General features: G+C 36.7%; 2 protein-coding genes across 4 annotated transcripts; both read right to left on the bottom strand.

Annotated features, from left to right (window-relative positions):
* Nucleotides 1–2,886: 2,886 nt before the first annotated feature.
* On the bottom strand, nucleotides 2,887–9,399 carry LOC109071998 (cyclin-dependent kinase 5 activator 1-like). Its single transcript, XM_019088290.2, has 2 exons — nucleotides 8,949–9,399; nucleotides 2,887–7,335 (listed from the first exon to the last, which is right to left on the bottom strand). The coding sequence occupies exon 2, from the start codon at nucleotides 7,207–7,209 to the stop codon at nucleotides 6,253–6,255; it is 957 nt and encodes a 318-aa protein (XP_018943835.1). The 5' UTR covers nucleotides 7,210–7,335; nucleotides 8,949–9,399; the 3' UTR covers nucleotides 2,887–6,252.
* A 2,881-nt stretch (nucleotides 9,400–12,280) lies between these two features.
* thbs3b (thrombospondin 3b) lies at nucleotides 12,281–25,722 on the bottom strand. 3 transcript variants are annotated; one of them, XM_042745290.1, is made up of 23 exons: nucleotides 25,363–25,722; nucleotides 23,073–23,279; nucleotides 22,702–22,955; nucleotides 20,069–20,171; nucleotides 19,303–19,326; nucleotides 19,110–19,192; nucleotides 18,813–18,864; nucleotides 18,548–18,696; nucleotides 17,758–17,895; nucleotides 17,597–17,671; nucleotides 17,320–17,472; nucleotides 16,978–17,088; nucleotides 16,542–16,649; nucleotides 16,216–16,375; nucleotides 16,012–16,130; nucleotides 15,300–15,352; nucleotides 14,892–15,085; nucleotides 14,373–14,551; nucleotides 14,186–14,234; nucleotides 13,840–14,036; nucleotides 13,015–13,187; nucleotides 12,753–12,892; nucleotides 12,281–12,639 (listed from the first exon to the last, which is right to left on the bottom strand). In XM_042745290.1, the coding sequence occupies exons 1-23, from the start codon at nucleotides 25,436–25,438 to the stop codon at nucleotides 12,584–12,586; spliced, it is 2,853 nt and encodes a 950-aa protein (XP_042601224.1). In that variant the 5' UTR covers nucleotides 25,439–25,722; the 3' UTR covers nucleotides 12,281–12,583. The 3 variants fall into 3 exon arrangements, with proteins under 3 accessions (XP_042601224.1, XP_042601223.1, XP_042601226.1); XM_042745289.1 differs by having other exon boundaries at nucleotides 19,303–19,329; nucleotides 25,363–25,721; XM_042745292.1 differs by lacking the exon at nucleotides 19,303–19,326.
* Nucleotides 25,723–27,623: the final 1,901 nt, after the last annotated feature.

Raw genomic sequence — 27,623 nt, 5'->3', positions numbered from 1 at the left:
TGTTTCATTATTTACTCAGTAACAAAGCACAGATATAATTTAAATACTTTATTAAATAATTATAATCAAAACAAAAAAGGAAATTCCACCATCAAAAGTCACATTTAATTTTTTTTTTTTTACATTTAAATGTTTCAAGTTTCCCAAACAACAACAGCATCACTCTGTGAGCTACAATATATGCATGTGTATTATTTACTTCCAGAGGGAAAAGCTCAAAACTCCCTGAACCCTGTTGTGATCACAAGAGCACAGGAGGTTTCAGAAACTACACCAAGGCTGATGGTGATTTAAGAAGGAGAGATCAGGAGCTACAAGACCACAGTCAAGAGAGGTTTTGTGCCCAATTCATGAGCTCAGTCCAAAATAATCCAGATTGGCTTGTTCTCTGAAAGGCCTCCACCAAAGGCCTATGTGGCACAGCGTATTGTTCGTAAAGTTGATAGATAGTAGAAAAGAACTGATGTCTGGCAAAACCAGAATACCATTTGTGCTGAATTAGAGTTACCATCTTTCTGACAAATTGACATATCTTAGTTTTTTTGTCAGTGTTTAAATGTCTCAAATTCAGGTTTAAGTGTTTGTTTGAACTTTCTTATAACACTGAATCGAATTTCGGTTGAACTAAATGCTGACCAATGGCAGAGTGTTTGGGAAATCCAGTTTGAAAATATTTGCAATTTCACTGGTGCAGATTGGTTTAGAAATCACACATAACAGCTTTAAAGAGTGTATGATGCCTTAACACTATCAACTCAATTTTCATAAACTCTGGTATTCAGAGCAGAGGTACCCAGTATAATTGCCAAAGTGCACAGAAGAAGCTGTCACTGAAACATCAAAAACCACAATGCAAACAGAAGTCTGAAATTAAGATTCTTATACTGCTGACATAAGATTTCCCGAACCTGGGATGAGCTGATAGGAACTTTTTCAGTAGAAATAATAATTATAATTACAATTACAATAAAAACACAAACAAAACATTCTGGAATTTCCTTTTAACCTTAAACTGAAATACAAACCGAAAAAAAAAAAAAAAACACAATCTAAATAAGTATCAAGTTGACATGTACACCACCACAGTAGCAATTCCTGAATGATATACATGCATTTTTTTCAGTCATTACACATTGATACAAGCAACTTATTTACACCACACTGGATATGTTTCTGAATCCAGACTCTACACTGCATTCATTTTGTATTCTACATACATTTAGCAGCATTGAAAACATTGATAAATCTTAGTAGCCGTAACATCCAGATCCTGAGTGTCCATCTACATGCTGTAATGTCTTCATTTAGACTTGAAAATCACATGCCAGTCACATGTCTGTTAAGGACAAGTTTTCTTCGTTGGAAAATCCATAGGGATTTGAGGTCTTTGTGTGCTAGTTTTGTCACATTAAAAATCTCCACGTACAGCAATCGATGAAGCGTTTGAGGTGTAACAAGGACATTTGTGCAAGTGCATCCTTCAAAGGTGTTTGCACATGGTTTCAGGTCCAGTTGATTGACTGGCAACAGAAGAAATGATCAAAACAGTATCATCGATGGGAGTGGAAAATGGCTCATGATGAGTTGTGATTATTCTAGCCTGAGAAAATCAAAGTCTCTATCATCAATCCCTTTCTGAGTCATGGCTTTCCTTAGGTTGCTGTCTTGCATTTAGCTGTGTGTCTTTGTTACCAAAGCGATATTCAATACATTTAGGGAGACAGTTTATATCCAGATCAAGGCACAAACGTTTCACATCTGAAATATTTATCACCATTCATCACAAGTTCAGAGCAAGTATGGAAACTAGAATACTTGCTGCCTTCAAAACATATATTTATGAGATAAGCTCAGGAGTGCCACTACAGTATCATAATTATGAGTTTAAACCCTTGCTTTCTGAATAGAGGCTGTGTCAATGAATTTATCATTTATAATCTGTATACAATTTAGTTTGTATACATTTTGTATAAATTGATGGGGATTTGTAATAAAGCTGACGAGTTTTACACCTTACACCTCCTTTACATTGTCAGCTTCATTCCAACCAAAATCACTTGAACGTACATCATGTCATAATTATGATTTATAAACTCATAAATAGGAACTTCCCATATGAATTGAAGGCAGTAAATATTCCAGAGAAATCCCAGAGCTTCAGTACACATGGGTGAGAAACAATGGAGGAACAGTTTGAGCAGCAGTGCACGATGGCGAGCCAGACAGGAGGTGCAAACAGAAAAACAGCAGACTAGTTTTCGCCGCACAAGACCATTGCTAAAGCTGCGCACACTGGCTATGCAACAAGGGCACTCTGTCAGCGCTCTCTGTACACAATAAGGGCAAACTAAATCACTTTTACCGAGGCGAGGAAAACAAGTGATGTGTTTGTGAAAGGCGAGAGGGATGGGGGAATCACAGTGGATCAGGAGGGATATTTACACCCTATAGTATGCCAATCGCTTGTCTGTGACCACAAGTTCCTGTAAATAACATCCTCCCCTGAGGCTGAAATGGAAACAACTAGAGGTTGAAATGGAGATCTGTAGACACATCGACTCTTTTTATATGTACTTCCTATATGCAACGGTCTTCCCTGTTGTTTAGCAAGGGAACATTTTTGAGTACAAATCAGCCTGTGCCTGGGTCAGAAATTAAATCTGCTACAAATTGAGTACAACTCAATGCTAAGAGTGTTTGTGATCATATTTCAAATTGTGTTCTCTTGATATCTGTATCTACCTGTAGTATTACACCATTCAAATATGCCAAAGATACCATAAAAAGTTTAGACAATTGTCATTTTATTTTTTGTTTTGACATATCCTGTTGAAGCAGGAAGTTGGGGCAGGACATATCAAAGGGCTTGTTCTTTTTTTTAAAAAAAAATTGCCATTTGGTTTAAATCATAACTTTCGATCGCTAGTCAGAAGTATGTGGTTTTAGCAGGGACTTTCTCATTATAGAGAGCGTTTGATTGGGGAAAAAATAGACAGTGAGTCATCAATATCTATTTTTTGTTTTTGTTTTTTGTAAGGGAAAGACTGTGAATTTTAAAGTTGTATATTTGATAAAAGCTATTTTGTCAGTTTATTAGGAACATTAGCATATATATGCTTCAAAGCTTAAAAAAAAAAAAAATGAACCAAAAGCCTTTCGAATCTGGATTTCATGGAGTCTCTACCCACTTGAATAGAAGTACACTTTATCATACTAAATTAAACTGTATTATAGTTTAGTGTAACATATATATATTTAAATACACGAGTTTCATAAATGCTTGTCAGCCCGTTTTGCAGTACATTTACACTAATGCAAATTATACTGACAAGATTATGAAAATTGTATTTCATATATTTAAATGTATATATTTACATAATATTTACATTTATATTTGTAATTTACACATTTGTAATGATGAAGTTGCAATTTAGTACATTTAAAATATATTAACTTTAAATGTAATATTGAATAACAGACTACAGTCACATTTATAATCAAGTTCTTTCCATGTGCCTTAGTATGTTAGTCAAACATCAAAAATAAGTGTACTTGAACACACAAAACACAACAAAAGTTAAGCATGATTAAAACTTTACTTTAAAGTAAAACTTCTAACTTGACATTATTACAAAGTGGAACTTTAAACATATACTTAAGTGTAATAGGAAACAGTCATGAACGTGATGTCTTTTTAAGTACACTTAAGTGGCATTTATATATGTTAAAAAACATACTTTTAAGATTTGAAGTACACTACATGTGCACATTCAATACAATTCAACACTTCTTTTTCACAAGGGTACATGCTTTAAGTGAAAGACTGGTTTTACCTTCAATCCCTCACAATTATTTTATTTAAAAAAAACTATTAGGCAAGTACTTGTTTAAAGTTCACAGTTCTGTTTTCCTGTGTTTGTTATGTAACATCTGCTTAGTGCACAGTCAAAACACAAGATGTGCTTTTTCTGCTTATTTCAGCAAGAGAAATCTCATCTGATCTGAATGGCATTTTGTTATTGTGGCATTTTCAGCTCACTCTACCAAACTGCTGGCAAGGATCAAAAGCGGATTATCACTTCAGCGTGTGGGAGAAGGTGCATGCGTATGCACGTGCATATCAGTGCATTTGAAATTACTAGCCTGAAAATTTATCTGTGGTTACAGATCATTTGAGCGAGCGTGTGTACTCATATACGAGAGTGTGTGTGGGCTGAAGTATGCATTTAAAGTCAGCTTTTGCTGAGGAGCTGGAGTATGGCACCCCATGGCCCTGCCTTAAAACGCCACAATAAGATTAACGAGTGCTTGCCATGCCACATGCTGCTGTCCCTGCTCTTCTGTCTGAGCGCTGACACCTGAAACCCTGACCCAGAGAAGAGGGCATCTGTTGTATATGCATGTGCATCCGTGACTGTCAGTATGCGTGTTTTATCTATTACTCGCTTTATCATTTTTGCAAGAGGCAGAGTAGGTTATGATGGATGATTACATACTACAAACTTGGGAGCAATGTGCGCTGATAAAGTGCACAATATAACTAGGTGGGTGTTTTAGGAAAGGTCGATTTTGATTGACTTTAAAGGACATAAATATGACATTTATGTCAAATATGACTGAGTAACACATGAATAACAGTGATCTGAGAGCAATAAGAGAATCAGGCCTCTTTGTTCATTTCCATCACACTCTAAAGGGAAAGGATGCATTCTTATAGACACATTCAAATATGACACATATTTTCAATAACACTCTATTGTTATACAGACACCAAGATATGCAAGACAGAACATGTGTATACGTGTATATGGCCTACATCATGTATTAGCCTTTCAACCTATAGAGCCGGATAGCAGGCAGAAGCATTGAGAACACTGTGTGTGTGTGTGTGTGTGTGTGTGTGTGTGTGTGTGTGTGTGTGTGTGTGTGTGTGTGTGTGTGTGTGTGTGTGTGTGTGTGTGACACTAATCTGTTAATCTTGTTAATGCCATTGCAGCTGGTGCCCCAACGTCCAGCACATGAAATAAAGGACAACACGATAACCAACAGCTGTTAACGCTCACTGTTTGCTGCCCATCACACACATGCACTCCCACTAAAATGCTCTTTGTCAGATGGTTTCTGTTGCAGTTTCTCTCACAGTAGATGTCATAAAGGTAGAGGAACTGAAATATTTAGTAAAGGAATCGTAACTACTTTTGAAAAACAGTGGGTTGACAACAGGATAACTACTAAACTTCTATGCAGATGGACAAGTTCTCCCTTCCTTTTGATGTGCATCCCTAAATTATGACTATATTTAATTTTTAAGATAGGGGAATTGAATGAGAAAGAAAAAGGTGGGAATGCCCACTTCCAAAAAGAGGGTTTTTGTAGTGACTATAGAAGAATCATTTTTGGTTCAACCAAGGGTTCAACAAAGAACCTTTTAGTGAACAGCTTAAAATTAAGAACCTTTTTTTCTTAGTATGAAGAACATTTTTGAAATCTTAAGAACCTTTAACCAAAAGGGTGTTTTTGCAGCAGAACCATAGATCCAAACCTGTTCCTGGAGGGCTTAGTTTAGTTTAGGCCTATTTTAGCTCCAACCCTAAATAAACACTCCTGAAAGCTAATCAAGGTCTTCAGACTCACTAAAAATTTTCAGGCAAGTGTGTTGGAGCTAAATTCTGCCCTCCAGGAGCAGGCATGAATACCCCTTACATACAGTTGAAGAACCATTTTTTGGTTCCTAGAACCTTTGAGCGAACAGCTCCTTAAAGAGACATTATTCTTTAGTATGAAGAACATTTTAAAAATCTAAAGAAGCTTACTTTACAATAAAGAATGTTTTGTGGAATGGAAAGATTCCATGGATGTTAAAGGTTATTCATGGAATCATTAATGCCAATAAAGAACATTTTTAAGAGCGTATTTTATGTTTCTGTATCCAAAAGCTCACTATACTTTCTTCTCCTGCTGAAAAGACCATCACAGATGCTCATCAGCATGATTCTTAACTAACATAACAACCAAAAAGACTGTGTAGTTCAACAGTTAGACCAGCACCAACCAACATACACCTGGATATTCTCACAGGTCTAAGCTGGTCTTTTCACCAGGAATATGTTTCTTCTGTTTCTTGAAGACTGGTCAGTAGAAACAAGACTCATAATGTTAAGTGACAAGGCATATGGGGGCCAGAATGATGGAATGAAGGTGCTAGATGTTGACGGTGTCACATTTACAGAGACAATCCGCCTCGTCCTCTTTTCACCGATCCACAACTCTAGCGTAGTCCTGCAAAGCGCAGCCTCCTTCGCTCTTCAGATCGGCGAAGACCTGCGTGAAGAAATGCGGGTCTGCGTTGATGCGCAGCATCTTGGCACTGGTGATGTTGATAATGGCCAGGCAACGGTCCCAGAATGCCTCTTTAGCCGCCTCCACCAGGAAGGGCTTGAGCGGGTACGAGATCTCGTTCCCCATGTAGGAGTACGATAGGTACAAGCAGGTAAGGAGAATTGCTTGGAGCTCATGCTCTGAAGACACCACATCACCATCCACCACATCGCGGCACAGCATGTACACAAACACCACATTGGCTGGCGTCACGAAGGCCTGGTCCTGCCAGCCCTGGAGCAAGAGTGAGCGGTCCACAGCACGGAGCCACAAGACCGGATCGGCGGGGGAAAGGTGCTTGAGCCGATAGCAGCGTCCACACAGAAACTCGCCCAGGCAGCGGAGCAGCTCGCTGGTCGAGGCCTGGACGATCACGCGCTTGGGTGAGGAGGTGCATGTGGGCGCAGTCTTCTTTACGGAGGAAATCTGCTGCGGTTTGTTGTATCCCACACCCAGCCCTACGCCCAGGCCCAGACCTGCAGGACCATCGTAGCTAGTGAGGTTTGCGCAGGAGAGAGACTTCTTCACATTTTCTCGGTTGAGGTGCAAGACTGGATCCTTCTGGTAGATGTTATTGTTGTTGAGAGGAGCCCCGACGGCCCCTTGACCTCCAGGATAGGCTTTTTTGGATTCGCCCCGCTTCTTGGTGGAGGCCACCAGGCGTTTCCAGGTGAGAGCGGGGAGGAATATGGAGTGGCGTTTGTGGTGAGGGTCTTTTTGAGTGTTCAGCGAGCGACTGCTCAGGCTCGGGTAATGACTTAGAGAACCAGGCCGGTCGTCATAATAACCGGGTTTTCGAGGACCCGGGGAGAGGGACAGTACGGTACCCATGAGTCCACTGAGGTGCTGAAGACACCAGCTGTGTGGGTTGATGTGGCTCAGAAATAAAGTGCTTGTGCCTCACTGTTCAAAATCTGGAAGGTCAAGACTGGGCTGATGAGGGGCACGGATGAGTTCCTGAGAAGATTATATGTAGAGCATTATAATAAATAAATAACGACTTTAAATGGTCTAGTAAATGATCTTTAACCAACCATAACCAATAAATTTTTTACAGTATTATTATTCTCTTTTAATGTCAGTTAATAAAAACATAATTGTTCTCTATTAGTTAATCTTAGTTTAGCTCCATTAAACAATATTAACAGATAAAACGTATGATTTTAACAAAGCAATAAATTTTGAAATTAACAATAACTAAAATTAATAAATGTTTTAGAAGTATTTTTCATTTTTAGTTCATGTTCACTAATGCAGTTACCTAATGTTAACAAATGGAATGTAAAGTGTTACCAAATTCTGTCGTCATTTTATTTCAAACCTTTCTTTTTATCTCTGGAACATAAAAATGTTTAAATTTAGACATTTAGAATCTTAAAGAAATGTCATTCTTGATACTTGTCCTTGACCTCCTCAGTGTTTTTATAACAGTTTACGGTAAAGTAATATTTGAGTTGTGAATAAATCACTCTTGAGACTCTGTTCATTCAACGAATTAATTAATTCAAAGACCAGTTCTGGTCTGAATGATATGTTCACAAATCTAACTGATCCGTTTGACTCACTGATAACTCCCTGATCCAGATGTAGCAGTTACAGCTCATTGCAGGTGAATATAATCATTATATAATGACTTAAATTTTGATCAGTACAAATAGCTATATTTTTTAAGAAGTTGTATATAAACTAGATTTGTTCATGTTTGCTACTAGATCATTTTTTAGTGTTTTTTGTGTCAGTTTTGAATCTTGAAATACTGGGAGTCCACATTCACATTTTAAAAAAAAAAAGTAAAATTTTTTTTTTAAAAAGCATAAACTGCACATTACTAAAATTTCTCCACAGAAGAAAGGCATACGGTTTGGAACAACATGAGAGTGATAAACCAAATACTATGAAATGTTCATCTTCTCACTGAAATTGTGTAATTTGTAATGAAAATTCCAGTAAACTGTGACCCTGGACCACAAAACCAGTCATAATTTGCACAAGTATATTTGTAGCAATAGCCAAAAATACACTGTATGGGTCATAATTATCATTAGGATATTAAGTAAAGATCATGTTCCATGAACATATTTTGTAAATTTCCTACCTTAAATATATCAAAACATAATTTTTGATTGCTAAGAGCATCATTTTGACGACTTTAAAGGCGATTTTCTCAATTGTTTTTATTTTTTTTATTTTTTTTTTGCACCCTCAGATTCCAGATTTTCAAATAGTTGCTTCTCAGCCAAATATTGTCCTATCCTAGCAAACCATATAGTCTACATAAATGGAGAACTTATTTATTCAGCTTTCAGATTATCTATAAATCTCAATTTAAAAAAAATGACCCTTATGACTGGTTTTGTGGTCCAAGGTCACAAATAGCCAGTTTTATTGCAGTGACAACTTTACTAACTACAAAACTCAGTTTCAAGTATGCATGTACATTAAATGAGTGTCTTTTTTTTTTACATTATTTATTAATTATTACTATTATTTTAGAATGGTGAGTGTACGGTAGCTACTCTTTAGTTTACCACGGTCGGACTCGTTTCCCATGAGGGGAGTGTTTTGCTCACCTGTTCGTCCCGCACATCACATTCACGCGCACTGCATTAATGTTTGCATTAAATCCTTCCTTTACGAAAAACAACAGAGTTCACTTAAGCGCATCCACTTCTCTGTGTTCAACAGCGGATCACTTCTCTGTATCTGCTCGAGTTACAAACAAAGTCCTTCAAGTCGTTTCTGTTTTATTGCGTCCATTATCCAGAAATGGTGCTCGCGAAGTGTCCTCATTTGAACGGGATTTACACCAAATCAAACTTTTAATGGCAGTGCAGTTCCGTACCTCATGATCCGCTTTCTGCACTTTGAACAAACAGCTCATGAAGTCCGAGCATTTTTGAGCTAGTTCAAGAAAACCCGTCAAAAATAGTATATAGGCTGTGCAAAGACGCACTTGAACACATAAGTCTCCAGCCTGTGTGCTGACAGCGAGAGGAGTTTGTGCTCTGGTCCTCTGTTCTGCACATCACACTGTGTTCAGCTCAAGCTCCTCCTCAAGACATGTGACGTAGCCTACTGCTCATATCATCCTATTCCCTGCATACACCAGCTCTGTACACACACATCAATAATAAGTAATAATAATAATAAGAAGAAATGTTTCTTGAGCAGCAAACCAGCATATTCAAATGATTTCTGGAGGATCATGTGACACTGAAGACTGGAGTAGGCATAAGGATGCTGAAAATTCAGCTTTGCGTCACAGAAATAATATTTTCTTTTTTTTCTTTTTTTTTCAAATTACAAAACAATTATTTTGAATATTGTATTTTTGATCAAATAAATGCAGCCTTTGTGAGCACTTACCGTAACATGGTTAATTTGATCACACTAGCACAAGAACTGTTACTGATTACAAAATGGCTCAGCAAATGCAACAAGAAAAGAGTGATTTGGAGGCATATGAGAGTGATGTTTTTGTTTTCACCATTTAGCAAAGCAGTAATTCTGTATGGTGGCAGGCAGTATACGTTTCCTTCAGTGTAATAAGGATTTATGACCTGGGGATCAACACATAGAAATGAATATTTGTGCAGTGTGTTAAAAACTGAAATATGCAATTTGCAATGATAAAGGGGCTGTGAATAAACCTGACCCTCTACTGTCTTTTTGGTCCACGGACCGAATTTCATGCTTAATTTCACCTCCTGATGGTGATGGATAGACAGGATGGAAGGGAGAAAAGAACACAAGTGAAGCTTGCATGCTATCTTTATATTTTAAACAATACAACTTTTGTTGAAAAGAAGTGTGCTTAATTTTATTAAATATGCACTTTTAGTGTACTTCAAAGTCAGTGATGTTCAGGGGGCCAGGAAACCATAGTGGCACCCCTGATGGTGGATATAAATAGTGACAGACACGCTGAAAGACTTGTTTTCTGCCGTGTTGTATTTCGCATTCAGTTGTACGCTGCCCTCTAGTGGAAGTGCCAGGAAGTCTAAACATCTATGGACTGACTTAGATTTGAACTGGCTGGTAGCAGGCATTGCTCTCTCTGCTCTACAGAACGAGAGAAATTACAGCTAACATCCGAAAGCATGACCTCTTATTATTGAAACTGTTTGAGAAAACATTGTAGTTTATGTTCCCGAAAATCTGAAGTTTCGAGTTCAGGTTTCAGGTTCCTCTCTGTTTGAAATTTATTTTTGTTCTGCTGTTTTTGGCCCTTGCTCTTTGTCCAGACATTTGGATGATTTCTTTCTCTTGGCAAATATGTAAAAGAAAAAGATTTCACCACTTACAAACCAGTACAACAGAACTTGTATTTTTCATGGGACTTAGTTCTAGGATGAATTAGTGCAATAAACACATCTTATTAAGTAATAAGTTTATTTTGAAATCTGGGACACTCATTTAGAGAAGCTTCTATCACTTTAATTTATGCAATTGAAGCTATACATAAATAAAAACACATAAGTAATATAAAACTTAATTTTTATGAATGCTAGTACTGAATAACTATGTATTTATGAGACAACCTAGATGCTTTTTTATTTGAAACATTTAGACGACAGTCTCAAAATAGCCAACACGTGCTCTCCCACTTTTTGTTGAATTTGTATTTCATCATAGCCATACGTACTGTTACGGCCTTTGGCCTGTTTTTGCTTGTTTTCTTGCCCCTCCTTTATTTCAGACGTAATTGCTGTCACCTGAGAAGAATGGTGTTTAAATAGGAGCTTCGCTGTTGGATTGCTCTCTCTCTTCCTGCTGGGTTCTGGTGGCTAGGAGCTTGAACGCTGCTCGGTCGACCTGTTCAGGCCCATGCCTCGCTCGGGACGCCCGCATTCCTCACAGATGCACATTTGACTTTATTTAAGTTTGTCTTTTATGTTACACTCAACACTTGCACTCATACACCTCATACATCCATACATTTGCCTTACATTACTGATATTGACATTCACACACCCCATATTTGGGTTTTGTTGTTTAAACTTGTGTTGGATACACAATAAATTCATAAATAACAAACATTACTTCCCACAAACCCTACTATCTCTCTTTATTCCTCTCACATAGACGTAACACGTACATAATCAGAAATAAGAAACATTACGTCCCATTAACCTTATTATTTCTCTGGTTTCCTGTCTCAGTGACATCAGACCCATGAAACCATGAGATCTCAGTCAAATAGCAACCCAGCTGTAAAGCAGTTATGTTCAAATAGAGTAGTTGGAGCAAAAATGGTCCTCATGACCCAATATCATAGACTGACCTCATTCAACTACTGTGATCATTTTGACATTTTGTGATGGCATCGATTCATGAACCAGACATGAAGCCTGTGCCAGCTAACCTCCATCAATCACATTATATGAAAACACTGGATAGCCTAAGAGTGCATAAATCATAACAGTACATTCAATACAGATCAGTCTGAATTACTCATTATATATATATATATATATATATATATATATATGTGTGTGTGTGTGTGTAAATTCTATTTTAGTTTGTTGCTGGCTTTCTCTCATCTTGCTTATACTGCTCTGGCTCCTAATCTCACACCATGTCTAACCACCAAATTGTTTATGTCTGGGCTAAATCATACGAATACACCTGTTTTGCATTTTACTAAATTCCCCTTATTTATTTTCTTCAGTAAATTTTTGTGCCACACTGTGGCAAATATGTAGTAGAGCACTGTCCATGGTACTGAAATGACCAAAACAACCTCACAATCATAGTCTTTTTGGATGAAAGAGGCTTTATGAGGACCTGGATGGGAAAACCATGAGAAAATCGCTGAATCAACACGACTGTGCACATTTGTCATGGACAAATGTCTATGGACACTTTTTTTATTAACATATTTGCAAGCCACCAAATTCACAGTCAACTTATTATTGCCTGCATTATTTTTACAACCTTATTAATTGCTTTTAAATCTTTAGAACGTTTTATTCCATTAGCTTTATATTTTAGGGTTTGTTGATTCTCACCCAAATAGCACAGTAAAACATTTTTCTTATATCACACTCATGGTGCACAATGCAAACGTGTGCTGTGTAGTGTATCATTTTGATACTCTTCAGAATTTCAAAAGATAACAAACTAATTTCAATCGCTATCTCATCCTACCTCTCTGAACACACATATACATAAACACTCATAGCTTCTTGAGATGAGGGGATGCTTATGTCCTCACATTCATCTGCTTCTGGTACAGCATAAAGTCATCTGGAATAGAATCTGTGCAATATACAAAAAGTGAGACACTCAAACACTGTATTGAGCTGCATGTTCAAACAGCTGTCAAATTGGCCCTAAGATGCTCAGAATGCATCTCAAATCATGCTACTTACCATTGCATCTATAGCCGAGATTAGACCATATGACGTTCTCCTGAGAGAAGCAGAAGACGCCCAGCCGCCCTCCTCTCATAGTTGTGTCTATCACGACTCCTGAATCTGCTACCAGTGCTGTACCTTCATACAATCTTAATCTACACCATAGATATAGAGAATCCAGTCAAACTCTATAAAATCTTTCCAAGTTTTAGTAGTAACAGATATGCAGTACTTGTTTTGTGTATCTCTTAAAGATTAATGTTAGATTAGCTCTCACCGTATGTAGCCCACCTGTGGGCGGTGAGTGAGGTGCCAGCGATAGGACGTTCTGTCCTTCCAACCCACATTCCTTGGGTCCTTCCAGAGCAAAGTAACTTCCCCTGGTGTGTCTCCTGTGTGCCACAGGGCATTACGCAGATACTCACCAGGACCTGTACGAGACTTCACTGCCTGGAAGAGGGAGGTAAAAAGAGAGACTGGGTGATGTTAGTAAAAAGTTTAAACATGAATATCTACATGTATCACTACTTTTATATACTATACTTTTAAAAATAGCAAGATTTGCTTTTAAGGGGAAATTAATACTTTTGTTCATCAAGGATGCTGAATAAATTGTTAAAATGTGACAGTTAAGATTTTAAAATATTTTAAACTTTCCAGTACATCAAAGAATCCTAAAAAAAATTGTATCATGGTTTCCACAAAAATATGAAGCAGCACAACTGGTTTCAACATTGATGCTAATAATAAGAAATGTTTCTTGAGCAGCAAAACAGCTTATTAGAATGATATCTGAAGGATCATGTGACACTGAAGACTGGATGCTTAAAAAAAATCAGCTTTGATCACAGTAATAAATGACATCTTAAATATACTATGTCCCAATACCATTTTTTCTCCACATTCCTGTCTCACATTCTTAAAAATGCAACACTTTTGACATTTCTGAAATCCAATACTTTATTTATCTGCCACAATAATATACTTTCCTTGCTTTGCTTTTTTCTCAGCATGTATTCACATTTAATTGAGATTACACTGCATATCAAGTGCATAGTTTGATTACAAACTATTTTAATGTGCATTTTGCATTTCCTCTCACCTTAAGCTGTAGGCCAGGCTGAGCTGAAGCTTTGAAAGGTAAATTCTGCCAATACGTCTGTTCTGTCTGTTTCCACATCACCACATAGAAGCTGGAAGAGTCCTGATAGCCAAAGACGAAGCCCACGTAATCATCATCAGTGGCCGTGTTCACATGGATTGTTCCCTCAAAATCAACACCATTAAATGCTGTGTAGCCTGAATGGAGAATAAAGAGGTTAATACAGCCGTTGAGACACAGAGATGTACTGTATATATCAACCTCTTGAAAGAGAAGTAAATGTAAAAATCACAAATGCCAATTTTGAATTTATGGAGTCTCTATGAAAATGTGTTTATGTACGTACCCACAGCTAAACCAGGGTCACTGTTCATGGTCTGCACAATCTCCATTCCCTGAAAAAACACCAAAGCTGTTTAACAATACTTCACAGACTTTGTCAACAATGTGCACAACAGTGTAGTAAAAGCTCAGAGACTAGCTGATAAAATAAAAGCCCAAAATTAAAAAGTAAATGATAATTTAATGATCACCTTATTCAGCACCACCCAGCTGGGGTCGATCTGAGCATCTCCTTCCGGGTCGAGAATGACTGTCTGAAATGCCCTGAAATCTGTCATAGTGACCTCTGCACTTTCAGGGCATGCATCCAACAAGTCAGTCACCTTATCATTGTCAAAGTCTGTCTCACACATGTCACCAACCCCATTAGCTGATGGAAGAGAAGGTACGAAAAACAAACATGTTCATTTCTAGATTGGATCAGTAAGACAGTAAATATATATGTTACAGATGTAAGGTGTGTTTGGAAAAGAATAATAGTATACTGGTTACTGCATACTATTATTTATTTTTTTTTTAATTAAAAGTCTGTGAAACCACACTCATTATGTATGGTCCAGATATCATCTCAGAAAAAAAAAGTTGTCATTCGTTTTAATCAAATTTTGTGTGTTAACTCCAGTCAAACTTAATTAACTCCAGAAGTCAAAGATATTACTTTTAGCAGTATGCTAGTATGCTTTTCCAAAATGCAGAATTAAGAATCAGACCATCAGTATCTTTTTGACTGGGGTTGGGAATAAGTCTGCAGTTATCTGGGCCGGGAGGAAGGATATCTGGAATCCCATCATTGTCATCATCATCGTCACACTCGTCCCCAATGCCATCATTATCTGAGTCCAGCTGAGAACTGTTGGGTACTTCAGGGCAGTTATCCCTCGTGTCCTGATATCCATCACCATCCCTACACACAGAGAATCATTTTCACTACAGCTTTAAAGAATGAATGACAAGCGAATTTTGCTGAGCAATGAATCTCACCGCAAAAAGAACATTGAAACGGACATACACCAAAAGAAAACTAACTTAAATCAAGTATACTGTAGCACTTTGAGAACAGTAAGAATCACTATACCTGTTCTTGGATAAAATAAGTATTTATTTACACAGGTACTTACATGTCCTTGTTTGTATCACATACATCTCCCACCAAATCGTTGTCCATATCTGACTGCAAAAACAGCAAAATATGGAAATTAATCATTGAATTTGAAAAGCAGGGTGGTTGGAGTACCTGTCCCTTTGCTTTCACTGACTCAAGTTCAACTACTTGTTCAAAATCCAATCAACTTCATTTTACTTATCATTTATGTGCCTCTTAATAATAATTATGGAAGAAATGTTGTTCTTGGTACATTTAACTTGATGTCATTCAAGTGCTCACCTCTTGTTAGCTGAAAAACAGCAGTTAACCCCAGCATGAACTACTGTATCTGTAGTTATAAAATCTAGTGATGGGTCAATCATGAATGATTTGTCTTGTGAAATATGATCAAAGTTAGCTTACGTAGACGTGTTGTTTAACTTGTCCTTCATGTGACAACATCTAGATTATTGGGGTGCTGCAAGGTTCAGTGCTTGGACCTCTGCTTTTCTCAATATACACAGCCTCACTGGGCACTATCATAAAAGCTTCTTCTACTATGACTGCTACACAGATGACACAGTTTTACATCATTCCAACCTGATAACCCCACTAGTTCAGCATGTTTCTCTTCCTGCCTTTTTTTAGACATCTCAACCTACATGATGGACCTTCCACTTTGTCCTTAGAGGCACCCCATTTTCCCTTACCTTCTCTTAAGCATTAAGTAGTTCTCTTTGTCTAACCTGCAATGGATCGTTGACCTCGGGACAGCTGTCGCATGCGTCTCCCACACCATCTGCATCTCGATCTGTCTGCATGGGGTTGGGTATCTTAGGACAGTTATCCAACACGTTAGGGATGCCTGTAAAAACACCAAAGTGGTGAAAACAGATGATGTGTTACAATGCTGTAAAACCACAGAACAGATGAGCGTAAATGGGACTGACCATCTCCATCAATATCATTGTCACAGATGTCTCCCTTGCCATTGCCATCAGTATCAAGCTGATCTCCATTGGGAGCACTGGGGCAGTTATCACAAGCGTCGCCATAGGAGTCTGTGTCAGAGTTCTGCTGGTCCTTATTGGGCACCAGACGACAGTTGTCCTGCAAAATTAAAACAACTACTGCTTAAGAATATGTCATATGAAAAACTTGTTTCTAAATAAATTTTAAAAAGACATTTTGAAGGACATCAGCCCAAGTAAAAACAGTTTGGTATCCCATGAATGTTCAAATATTTTTTACAATTCTTTGCAACTTGATCAGCAACCTCAACATTTTTAATTCCATCTCCATCTGCATCCTCGTCACATTGATCACCAATCCCATCTCTATCTGTGTCCTCTTGCCCAGAGTTTGGGGTATTTGCACAGTTGTCCTGCACAGGAATATTCAATTTATTATTATTATTATTATTCAAGGGATATTCAATTTTATATGTATGTTATACCAAAATTGTTAAGAAATCACAACAGAAATTAAAGTATATGTGTTTTGCTGAAGGAAGACTGTCATCAGTTAAGCAAAAGACCATTCAAAGCAATTAATTTGACAAAATTCAATTAACAGTCATGTTACTTTTTTAACGCATAAACCCTACTTGCAATCCAATTTAACATGTGCTATTTGGACTGCTATTACACTGCAACATGCAAATTCATTCTTAGTGAATTCCCTCCTAAAATCCCTGTAAAATGAGTATGTACCGCTCTGCAGTGTTCGTCGTTGTCAATGCATGGAAGAGGCCCATCAGGGTAACCATCAATGTCTGAGTCTGGACCACAGGTGTTCCCATTACCTGCCCAGCCGACGTTACACTGCAAGACACAAATTGATTTTGTCCAAAATCAGCCACTTGGACAAATCTGGGTTGTTCTTTTTGAGCTTTTTTTTTTTTTTAAAAAGAAGCAAATAAGTAATGCAAAACATTACAGATTTTTTTGTCTCACATAAGAGCTGCATGTACTTGTACACAATGAAAGATTTTGGATTCAACATTTCCAAGTAGGAATTATCTGGCTTTGTTTTTAGAGTTTTTAGATTCTCACCACACAGGAAATGTCACTGTTGCGGCCCATCACACAGTGAGCATTCACATCACAGGGGTTATAGCCTAGAGTTTCACACGTCCTCCTTGCAAAACAGCCTGCAGTCTGATTACCCACAAATCCAGCTTTACACTGCCCACACTTGAACGATCCCTATAAAAAGAGAGCAGTCAATTTGGTAGTAGTACATTCACGTTTCTTCCTTTATGGCTGCTCTGCTTGACTTGCCGATTCTAGTGCTTTTTAATTTATATGCAAATTTAGACAGTTTACTCACCGCTGTATTTATACAGACTGAGTTGGGCACACAGGCACCAGAGTGCTCAGCACACTCATCAATATCAACACATTCCTGAAAAAATAAACAACATTCACACAGTAAAAGCCTATTCAATTCGATGTAAAATTCTGTTGTAATTGAATTTTGATACTTTTTACCTGCTTGTGGCTCTTGGCAAACTCAAAACCAACCCCCTTGAGTGTTGGACCGGTGAATCCTATAGGACAGGACTCACAGGTGAAGCCTTTAGCTGTGTTCACACACAACTCTGCAGAGAAACAGGGCTGAGCAGTACACTAGGATAGAGAGAGATATTGAGAGAAAAAAGAAAAGTGAAATAAATGTTTTGAATTGTATTGAATGTGCACTTGTAGTGTATTTCAAATCTTAAAAATCTTAAAAACTTACTTAGATTATATTAATGAAATAAAAGGCCGCTTACAGAGAGGACACTTTTATGTTTCTTAACACACCTAAAAGTGCACTTTGTAAGTTTTACTTTAAAGTACATTTTACATGTTTACCAAAGCACATGTTAAGTACTTGATTATAATTTCAATGGTAATATTCAGTATTACATTTAAAGTTAACATATTTTGAATGCACTAAAATGCATAAAAAGTTTTTTCTAAACTTTTTCATTCAGCAGTAGACTGTATCCATATTTCAAAGAAAATAGAAGTTATTATGAAATTACACATAAAGATGTATTTAAGTCATACTTAAGTCTGTAAAAAATGCACACTTAAATTCAGCTAACTGTATTTAATATAATGTAATAGTATAATTTAATTGCAATTAACAGGCAATACAGTGTCAAAACACATTAAACTAAATTTGCATATAAGTATACTATAAACTCCATTAATTCTGTAATAAGTACTCTTTTTAAAAGTACTTTTTCACAGGGTCATGACTCAGGTATAATAATAAGCTCTCTGCAGGAACCTCATCAATGTCCTGGCAGTGTGTTCCGTTTCCAGTCATGCCCTCTGGACAGGGGCCACACTGATATCCTGGGAACATCATGCTCTCCATGCAGCTCACAGCGTTATAGCAGGGGTTAGGATGACATCGGGACTGAGGCTCATGGAATCCTGATAAACAGAGAGAGAGACACATACAGATTACCCCTATATCACAACAACCTTCAGCCATGTTTATCAAAACATGATCTGCCATCTCCTGTTCAAGCTCTTTCTCCATCCCTTACCACACACTTGACATTCAAGAATGGTGTTTCTGATGAGAGACATCTCTTTTGTCTGAAAACACATCAAAGTAGAAAGAATTTATGTCCAAATGTCCCAATTAAAAACAGTATGTATGTAATAAACTATAAATCCTCCAATCAAAGCGTAATATGCAGAGACAACTATAGTTAAGTGATTCGTCAAAACTATTCCTGTAAGCCACATATTCTAATATTCAATTATAGGGCTGATGAAGACATCTAAGCCTGTTCCTATATTCATCCTCATTCATTTATTCCTCTTTGGTTTTCTGTTACCTGTTCTCTGATATCCTCTCTCAGCTCTCCCATGATCTGGTTAAAGATGATCAACTGTCCGATCAGAGCTTTGGTGTGATCACCTGGCCATATGAGAGGCTCTTTTTATTATCACAGAAAAGCATTACAGGCATGAAAATAATTCAGCTGTAATAATACATTCACATATGATCGAATCTTTGTTGATATTTACCGAGGATGGCATTAATGTCACTGCCTACTGTAAAGAAACAACAGTCACATTTTATCGAAAGTTTCTAGTTCAAAAACAAATACATATATTTATACTTCTGATCAAATGTTTGGGGTTGGTAAGATTTCTTTGAATGTTTTTGAAAGAATTCTTTCATGTTCATGTTCAAAGTGGCATTTATTTGATCAAAAATACAGTACAAACAGCAATATTTTCAAATATTGTTAAGTGAATATGCTGTAAAATGTAATTTATTTCTGTTGTGCTAAAGATGAATTTTCAGCATCATTACTCCAGTGTCACATGATCCTTCAGAAATCATTCTAATATGATGATCTGCTACTCAAGAAACATGTTTATTATCAGTGTTGAAAACAGTTGTTATGCTGCTTCATATTTTTGTGGTAACTGTGCCACTTTTTTCCAGGATTCTTTGATAAACTGAAAGTTCAAAAGAACATTATTTATTTGAAAATGAAATATTTTGTAACAATAAATATCTTTACTGTCAATTTGATCCATTTTAAAGCATGCTTGCTTAATAAAAGTATTCAAAAATCCTACTGACCCCAATCTTTTTTCTACATATTTCTACAGTTTTTCAAAATGTAGGAATTGTTGGTAGGAATAATATCTGTGGAATTTCTGCATTGCCACAAGAGGGCAGTATGATGACGTGACACTGTTTGTAATGGACTATTATACTGAGCAGAATGTATTTTTAAAACGTTACAAGTTCTCCTTATGATGTCATAATAGTGCTTACCTGCATTGTTTATAGCTGAATCTCCTTGAAATGGACAGTCAATGAGAAGACCAGCTGTAGCCAGAGAGCCTCCGAGAGCCAGTTTAACAGACTCTACTGAACCCTAAAATATGTACATAGAACATAAAACATACTAGCACATTTACATGCTTCCTCATCCCTCTTCTTACACACGTCACTGTTTAACACACTGACCTTTCATTTAAACAGAGCATAGTCAGGTGATGCCAAATCAGACATGCATGGTCTGTTACAACAACGGTTGTGCTAAACACATTTATTAGGATGTCTGCACAACTTTGCATATGTATATTGAAGACAATGCTAATAAGATATTGACATTGTCACTTAAAAAGCACAATTTGAAATATCATTTATGAGGTGTGCAGCTACTGTAAAGGGACAGTTCACCAACAAATTAAAATTCTGTCATTTGCTCACCCTCGTGTTGTTTCTAACCCCACTTTTTATCCATATTCAAAACACATAGATATTTTTGATATCTCCTCATTCTTTATGTACATCCACTGAAATTCCACATAACCAAAATTGTCACAAGTGAAAAAGTAGAAAAAGATGTTTTAGCGTACAGCATAATCCACATAAAGCGTAATCCATATTAGTGGCCTCTGGAGATGTATGAATAAAAGTCTAAATTAGATCTGTTCTTCGTATAAAATGATCTCTTTAGACTTGGATCAAACTGCTCGGTTCTTATGGATTGCAGGTGCATCTCAATAAATTAGAATGTCGTGGAAAAGTTCATTTCAGTAATTCAACTCAAATTGTGAAACTTGTGTATTAAATAAATTCAGTGCACACAGACTGAAGTAGTTTAAGTCTTTGGTTCTTTTAATTGTGATGATTTTGGCTCACATAAAAAAAAAACACAACATCACCACCACAACAAAAAATAATAATACATAATAACAAAAAAAAAAAAAAAAAAAAAAACATTTTTAGTGAATTGTTGGCCTGCTGGAACGTATGTTTATTTACTGTACATGTACTCAATACTTGGTAGGGGCTCCTTTTGCTTTAATTACTGCCTCAATTCGGCGTGTCATGGAGGTGATCAGTTTGTGGCACTGCTGAGGTGGTATGGAAGCCCAGGTTTCTTTGACAGTGGCCTTCAGCTCATCTGCATTTTTTGGTCTCTTGTTTCTCATTTTCCTCTTGACAACACCTCATAGATTCTCTCTGGGGTTCAGGTCTGGTGAGTTTGCTGGCCAGTGAAGCACACCAACACCATGGTCATTTAACCAACTTTTGTTGCTTTTGGCAGTGTGGGCAGGTGCCAAATCCTGCTGGAAAATGAAATCAGCATCTTCAAAAAGCTAGTCAACAGAAGAAAGCATGAAGTGCTCCAAAATGTCTTGGTAAATGGGTGCAGTGACTTTCAAAAAAACACAATGGACCAATACCAGCATATGACATTGCACCCCGAATCATCACAGACTGTGGAAACTTAACATTGGACTTCAAGCAACTTGGGCTATGAGCTTCTCCACCCTTCCTTTAGACTCTAGGACCTTGGTTTGCAAATGAAATACAAAACTTGCTCTCATCTGAAAAGAGGACTTTGGACCACTGGGCAACAGTCCAGTTCTTCTTCTCTTTAGCCCAGGTAAGACACCTCTGACGTTGTCTGTGGTTCAGGAGCGGCTTAACAAGAGGAATACGACAACTGTAGCCAAATTTCTTGACACGCCTGTGTGTGGTGGCTCTTGATGCCTTGACACCAGCCTCAGTCCATTCCTTGTGAAGTTCACTCAAATTCTTGAATCGATTTTGCTTGACAATCCTCTTAAGGCTGCGGTTCTCTCAGTTGGTTGTGCATCTTTTTCTTTTACATTTTTTCCTTCCACTCAACTTTCTATTAACACGCTTGGATACAGCACTCTGTGAACAGCCAGCTTCTTTGGCAATGAATGTTTGTGGCTTACCCTCCCTGTGAAGGATGTCAATGATTGTCTTCTGGACAACTGTCAGGTCAGCAGTCTTCCCCATCATTGTGTAGCCTAATGAACCAAACTGAGAGACCATTTTGAAGGCTCAGGAAACCTTTGCAGGTGTTTTGAGTTGATAAGCTGATTGGCATGTCTCCATATTCTAATTTGCTGAGATTGTTGAGTGGGTTTTTGTTAAATGTGAGCCAAAATCATCACAATTAAAATAACCAAAGACTTAAACTACTTCAGTCTGTGTGCACTGAATTTATATAATAGAGTTGAATTACTGAAATAAATGAACTTTTTCACAACACTGCTGACACACTGTTTTCCTAATTAATGTTGTTCAGTTGCTTTGACGCAATTTTTTTTGTTTAAAGCGCTATATAAATAAAGGTGACTTGACTTGACTTGACAACATTCTAATTTATTGAGATGCACCTGTATGTTAACAATGCCTTTATAATATCAATAAACATTTTAAGCTTTAGTTGTGTGGACTTTCAATTGAAGGACAGAAATCTTTCAGGTTTCACTAAAAATATCTTAATTTGTGTTTTTCGAAAAGATGAACAAAGTCTGGTAGTTTTGGAACATAAAGTATCATGACATGAACTACCCCTTTAAATCATAGACTGCATGACAAAAAACGATCTTTAATTGTTGACCTAAATGAATCACCTGCATCCTGGCATAAGATTTCTGTCCGGTGCGAACATCCACAGATTCCGCCTTTGATGGAAGCCCGACAAATGAAGGGAGGCCCTGAGGAGAGTCCACCAAACGGCAGTTTACGTAAAGCTCTAGGTTTATGTGACTGCGTCTCAGTCCACTCATTCTGAGTATAAGTGACTGGGTGCGTCCCTCAGCGAGGACTGGGTTTTGTAAATTGACAGCATGAGCTTTTCCATCAGAGCGCAAGTATCGCACCAGTACTAAGTAGAGAAAAGAGTAGTGAACTTTCCAAAGACATAAATCGTAAGCAAATGTTGACTTATTGAGCACCTAATGACATTCGGTGAAATGTTTGCAAATGACCAAAAAGAGCTTACATTTGTTGATCTTGCCTACAGCAGCAATCTCCAGGTATTTCTTGTTGTCCTCTTTATCATAGAGACCAAACAAAACGCCGCCGAGTTTGGGTGGCAGCATGAAGGTGGAGGTGATGTACAGATCTCCTACTGTCTGCAGAGCTCCAGACAGATTCTCTATAGCTGCAGCTGTCTGACGTGCATCATGGAGCTCCAATACATTAATCACTGGAAGAAAGAGTATTTTAAGGCTAAATCACATGCGCAGTAAGACGTATAATTTTATGAACGAGAAACTTTTGGAGAATGCTTGAAAACACAAATGTGGATGGAGAGTGTTTTGAAAACAGGCTTCAAATCCAGACTAATGTTAATTACTGTATTTAGATTAATACAGACAAAAGAGATTTGTTTGCTTCAGGCCGGTATTACTATATAGACTAGGGCTGCACAATTAATCAAATTTCTAATCGCGATTACAATTATGGATGCCACAATTACGTAATCGTTCAAAGCTGCAATTAATCGTTTAAAGTCCACTTACGTTATTCTGCGTGCTTAAGATGCGTTTTTTTTTTTTCTTTCTGCATGTTATCTTAAGGGTTTTACCTCATTATTTTAATTTTAGAATAACATTATAATACCATTAAAATTTTTACTTTTTTATCATTTAAAGAAGAAACCAATCTGATGTAGAAAAGCACTAAAAGTTTTTCAGTTAGAGTGTTTACAGCTTGTTTATTTACATATAAAATATAGCATGCAGTTGTATCAAACAATGGTATAAACATCATTCAATGTAAATTGTGATAATCATAATTAATAATCACAATTACAATTTCAAGGGAATAATCGACAATTATGATTTTTGTCATAATCGTGCAGTTCTAATATAGACAAATAGTCTAAATAGTAATGGTCTACTTTTTTCAAGTAACTAGTAAAGTAACACATTATTTTTTAATCTACAAGGAAATATATGAGTTACTTTTTCAAAGTTACTTTGTTTTCCTGTTTGACTAACAGCTCTGCTGTCCCATGTTGAGAGAAATTGGGAGTAAGTACAGAGGCGTTGTGTGCACTATGTGAACACGAAAACTCATAGTGAAATGCAAACTCAGAATGACACAAACCTGCCATAACTAAATATGTTAAATAACACAAATATCCTTTATGTATTGAATCCCATTTGTCTTTGCTGCTGACTTTCGATTATCCAATTCTACCACATGAATAAGCAAAATATGTGATTTTTAAGACTTTACATAAACGTAACATTTGTGTTTCACTTTTGTATTGCTGAAGAGTGTTGAACTTTTTTCTCCTGTGTCCTATTATTATATAACATAACATGGTGATGTTTGGCTTCTCTCTAAACCTTTTTCAAGTTACGGGAAATAATAATTAGAAAATTACTCTATTATATTCATGCTGCAATGCATGCCGGGAACTCACAAACTCTTAACATTTCAGTATATTGTTCAGTTTGAAATTCTTTGTTCAGAAACCTTTGACTAGTTGGGATAACTTTTGGGGGATTCTGTTGGTGAAACATGGGGTCTTAGTTAATTTCATGTTCTTAGTATTTATGACTTAAAAGGTCCCATAAACTGGAAAATATGTAGCCTAGTTATTTTTACAGTGCAAGCCACAAATTAAACTGAAGCTGGCTCTATTCCTCCAGATAAAGGACATTTTACTTAGTCCTTTATTTCTTGCCCCAATTCTACTGGTAGGCTATCAAAGCTTGTTAATGGAAGGAGGCACTTTCTTATTTTTACTTAAAAAATTTTAAATAAACATTTCTCTATATAAACGTGATTGCCAATTTTATATATATATATATATATATATATATATATATATATATATATATATATATATATATATAACATTTTAAATTTTTATGCACTTTCATCCGAGGAAAGATGTGCAATAAAGAAATTAACCAGAGTTACATGCCATAATAACAAACGCCCATTCTGACAATAACTGTTTGTGTGGATAACAGCGTCCATTTGCATGTTATTATCTCATTGTTCGAGCACTGAATGGGTCGCTGGGGGAAGCATGAGACAATAAAGGACAATTTGGGTTAGGAATTAACGGTTTAAAAGCACAACAATTAACCAGATGACCACTTTGTCACCAAGAATGTGAGAGCACTGAATTTAGCCTACACCATATAATTGTCACAATGAACTTAAGAAATGCAGCGTTACAGTCCAATGCAAACAACAACAACAACATTCAAATCATGTTACGTTTTAATATGTAGCCTACTGTATGATTTAAAAAAAAAAAAGCCCACCTTTAAATTCCGACGATTCGGAGAAGTGTCCAAACGCAACATACAGGACAAGCACAACTTTCCTCAGCTCCATCATCTTGAACCAAGTCCAGCAGATACTGTTTAATAACCCGATTAGAATATAATCCAGTTAAATTCCCGTTTCCCAAAGACAAGAACAGCTTCCAAGAGCCTCATAACATCACATAACCCCGCTGAGTGTCTGTGACCTGAACGGCCCGGGGTCCAGAGTGTCTAGAGGCTCCTGCGGGGCTCTGCAGAGCTCCACACTTTCTGTCCTAAATGAGAAACAGAAGTTGAGCTGCAGAGACCGCAGGGGAGAGATACAGAGTCTTGTCAATCAACTTACAACTATTTACTGAGGCTCTCTCCCGCTGCGCCTTCATACCGCACTCAGATCCTCTCAGATTGAATTTCACCGCGCAAATGAAAATATCTTTCAAAGTTTTTGTTTCTGAGACTAAGAATAAATCTACTGACTTTGGGTTTTGTGAATGAAGCATATAGACTACGCCCAGAGTAGAAGTTCTTGAGATAATTCGCTTGTCATACTTGGCCTATTTATTAATTATATATAATGTGCTTCCTTGCTTGTGTTTTAAATCGGTTAATGAAACTAAACTTATTTTAATATTTTGTCAATGTTTTGTAGCGTCTGGTAAACGCTTACCTTCAGCATTCAAATTGAGAAAATCGCTTTAAAAGTTGTCCAAATTAAGTTCTTAGCAATGCATAGCCTATTACTAACCAAAAAACAAGATTTTGATATATTTATAGTAGGAAATACAATTTTAAAAAAATATTAATAATGGAACATGACCTTTACTTGATTTTTTGCATAAATGAACTTGTTGCTACAAATATACCTGTGCTACTTATGACCAGGGTCCAGGGTCACAAATATAGGCCATGCAAGCGAATGAATGAAAACACAATTTAGTGGTTAGCAGAGCTGGGTATAACTGATTACATGTAATCTGGATTACATAATCAGATTCCAAAAATTAAGCACTTGTTATAAGATTAAATTAAATTTTAAAATACTGGTAATCGCAATACAGTTACTTTTTTTTATGGATTGCATGATTACATATTATTTACACAATAGCAATAAATTATTCCCAATTTATTGATTCTCCTTAATTCCTCTGTTTCACCTTTTAAATGTTCCTTTCTCAAATAGCCTACTGCTTATATGCACTCAGAAAGTCTTCCAGTTTTGTGGACATCCACACAGAGGTCAGTCACTAGTCAGGTGGCTACACAGCATTTAACCGCTGATTTATAAAAATGATTTCAGGTTTAAGAAGTGTTTCAGCTACTGATGGACACATTATTTTTTCTCCGTATGTATGTATTACCTCGTCTTTGGAAGGCTCTTGTCTTTCAGACACATTAAAATGCACAAATTCATTTCAAATTCACAAACTTTTTGTCATCTGTTCCTCTTTCAGCTAATATATTTCTTTGAAGCACACCTGAGATTTTAAATAAATATTTGAAAAATTAAGCATCACATTTGCATGTTCATTGGTTCTCTGACGCTGGTTACGGTCATATGACAGGTAGGTAAACAAATACAATATTTAATTTTCTCAGTAAGTTTTTTATTTTGATTGATTTTAATATTATTTAATTTAACATTTATATAATTTAACTAAACCCCCTTCAGTTCCTTCATAAACCCGTTTGGGACACTTTGACCTATGTAATGTTTAATGCACTTAATGTTGTGGAATATATTTTCCTACTTTCTTTCTTTATATTTTTATATCAATACAGTACAAGATTGTTCTATTTAAATCAATGTGATAAATGAGTTAGGTCAAAAGTAATCTAATTATATTACCTAAAACGTATAATAGTTACTAACTTCAATTTTTGTCATGTAATTTGGAATCAGTAACGGATTACAATTTGTAAGTAATCTGCCCAGCTCTAGTGGTTAGCCATCATTAAAACCTTGTAGTATTTTAACAGGGATGTTGCTAGCTAGGAGGCCCAATGCAATAAACTGTACAAGGGGACCAGAAAACCTAGCAACTGCATTTAAAGACTTTTCTTTCTCGGGACAGGGCAGAGACAAGTGTGTGTATATTCTTGACTTGACCAATGTGGAAATGACTAAATGTAATTAAATGCTGTATAGACATATGAACGTACGTGTCCTATTAGTCTAGTTCATTTACATTAACATCCACTAAACATACACGTTACATACAAAACAGACATCTCAAAACTCAAACTAAATGTTGAACTTG

The sequence above is a fragment of the Cyprinus carpio genome, chromosome B19 (assembly GCF_018340385.1).
Source record: "Cyprinus carpio isolate SPL01 chromosome B19, ASM1834038v1, whole genome shotgun sequence".
Classification (NCBI taxonomy): Eukaryota; Metazoa; Chordata; class Actinopteri; order Cypriniformes; family Cyprinidae; genus Cyprinus; species Cyprinus carpio.
Note: the sequence above shows the minus strand (reverse complement) of the source record. Positions and strands in the feature narration are given on the sequence as shown.

Excerpts from the sequence above, each read along its gene's own strand:
- LOC109071998 (XM_019088290.2), bottom strand. The coding sequence starts at position 7,209 with ATGGGTACCGTACTGTCCCTCTCCCCGGGTCCTCGAAAACCCGGTTAT.
- thbs3b (XM_042745289.1), bottom strand. The coding sequence starts at position 25,438 with ATGATGGAGCTGAGGAAAGTTGTGCTTGTCCTGTATGTTGCGTTTGGA. Across the intron at positions 22,956-23,072 it reads TGTAGGCAAGATCAACAAAT|TACTGGTGCGATACTTGCGC; the intron begins GTAAGCTCTTTT and ends TTCTCTACTTAG. Across the intron at positions 14,552-14,891 it reads CAGTCAAAAAGATACTGATG|CTAATGGGGTTGGTGACATG; the intron begins GTCTGATTCTTA and ends CTCTTCCATCAG.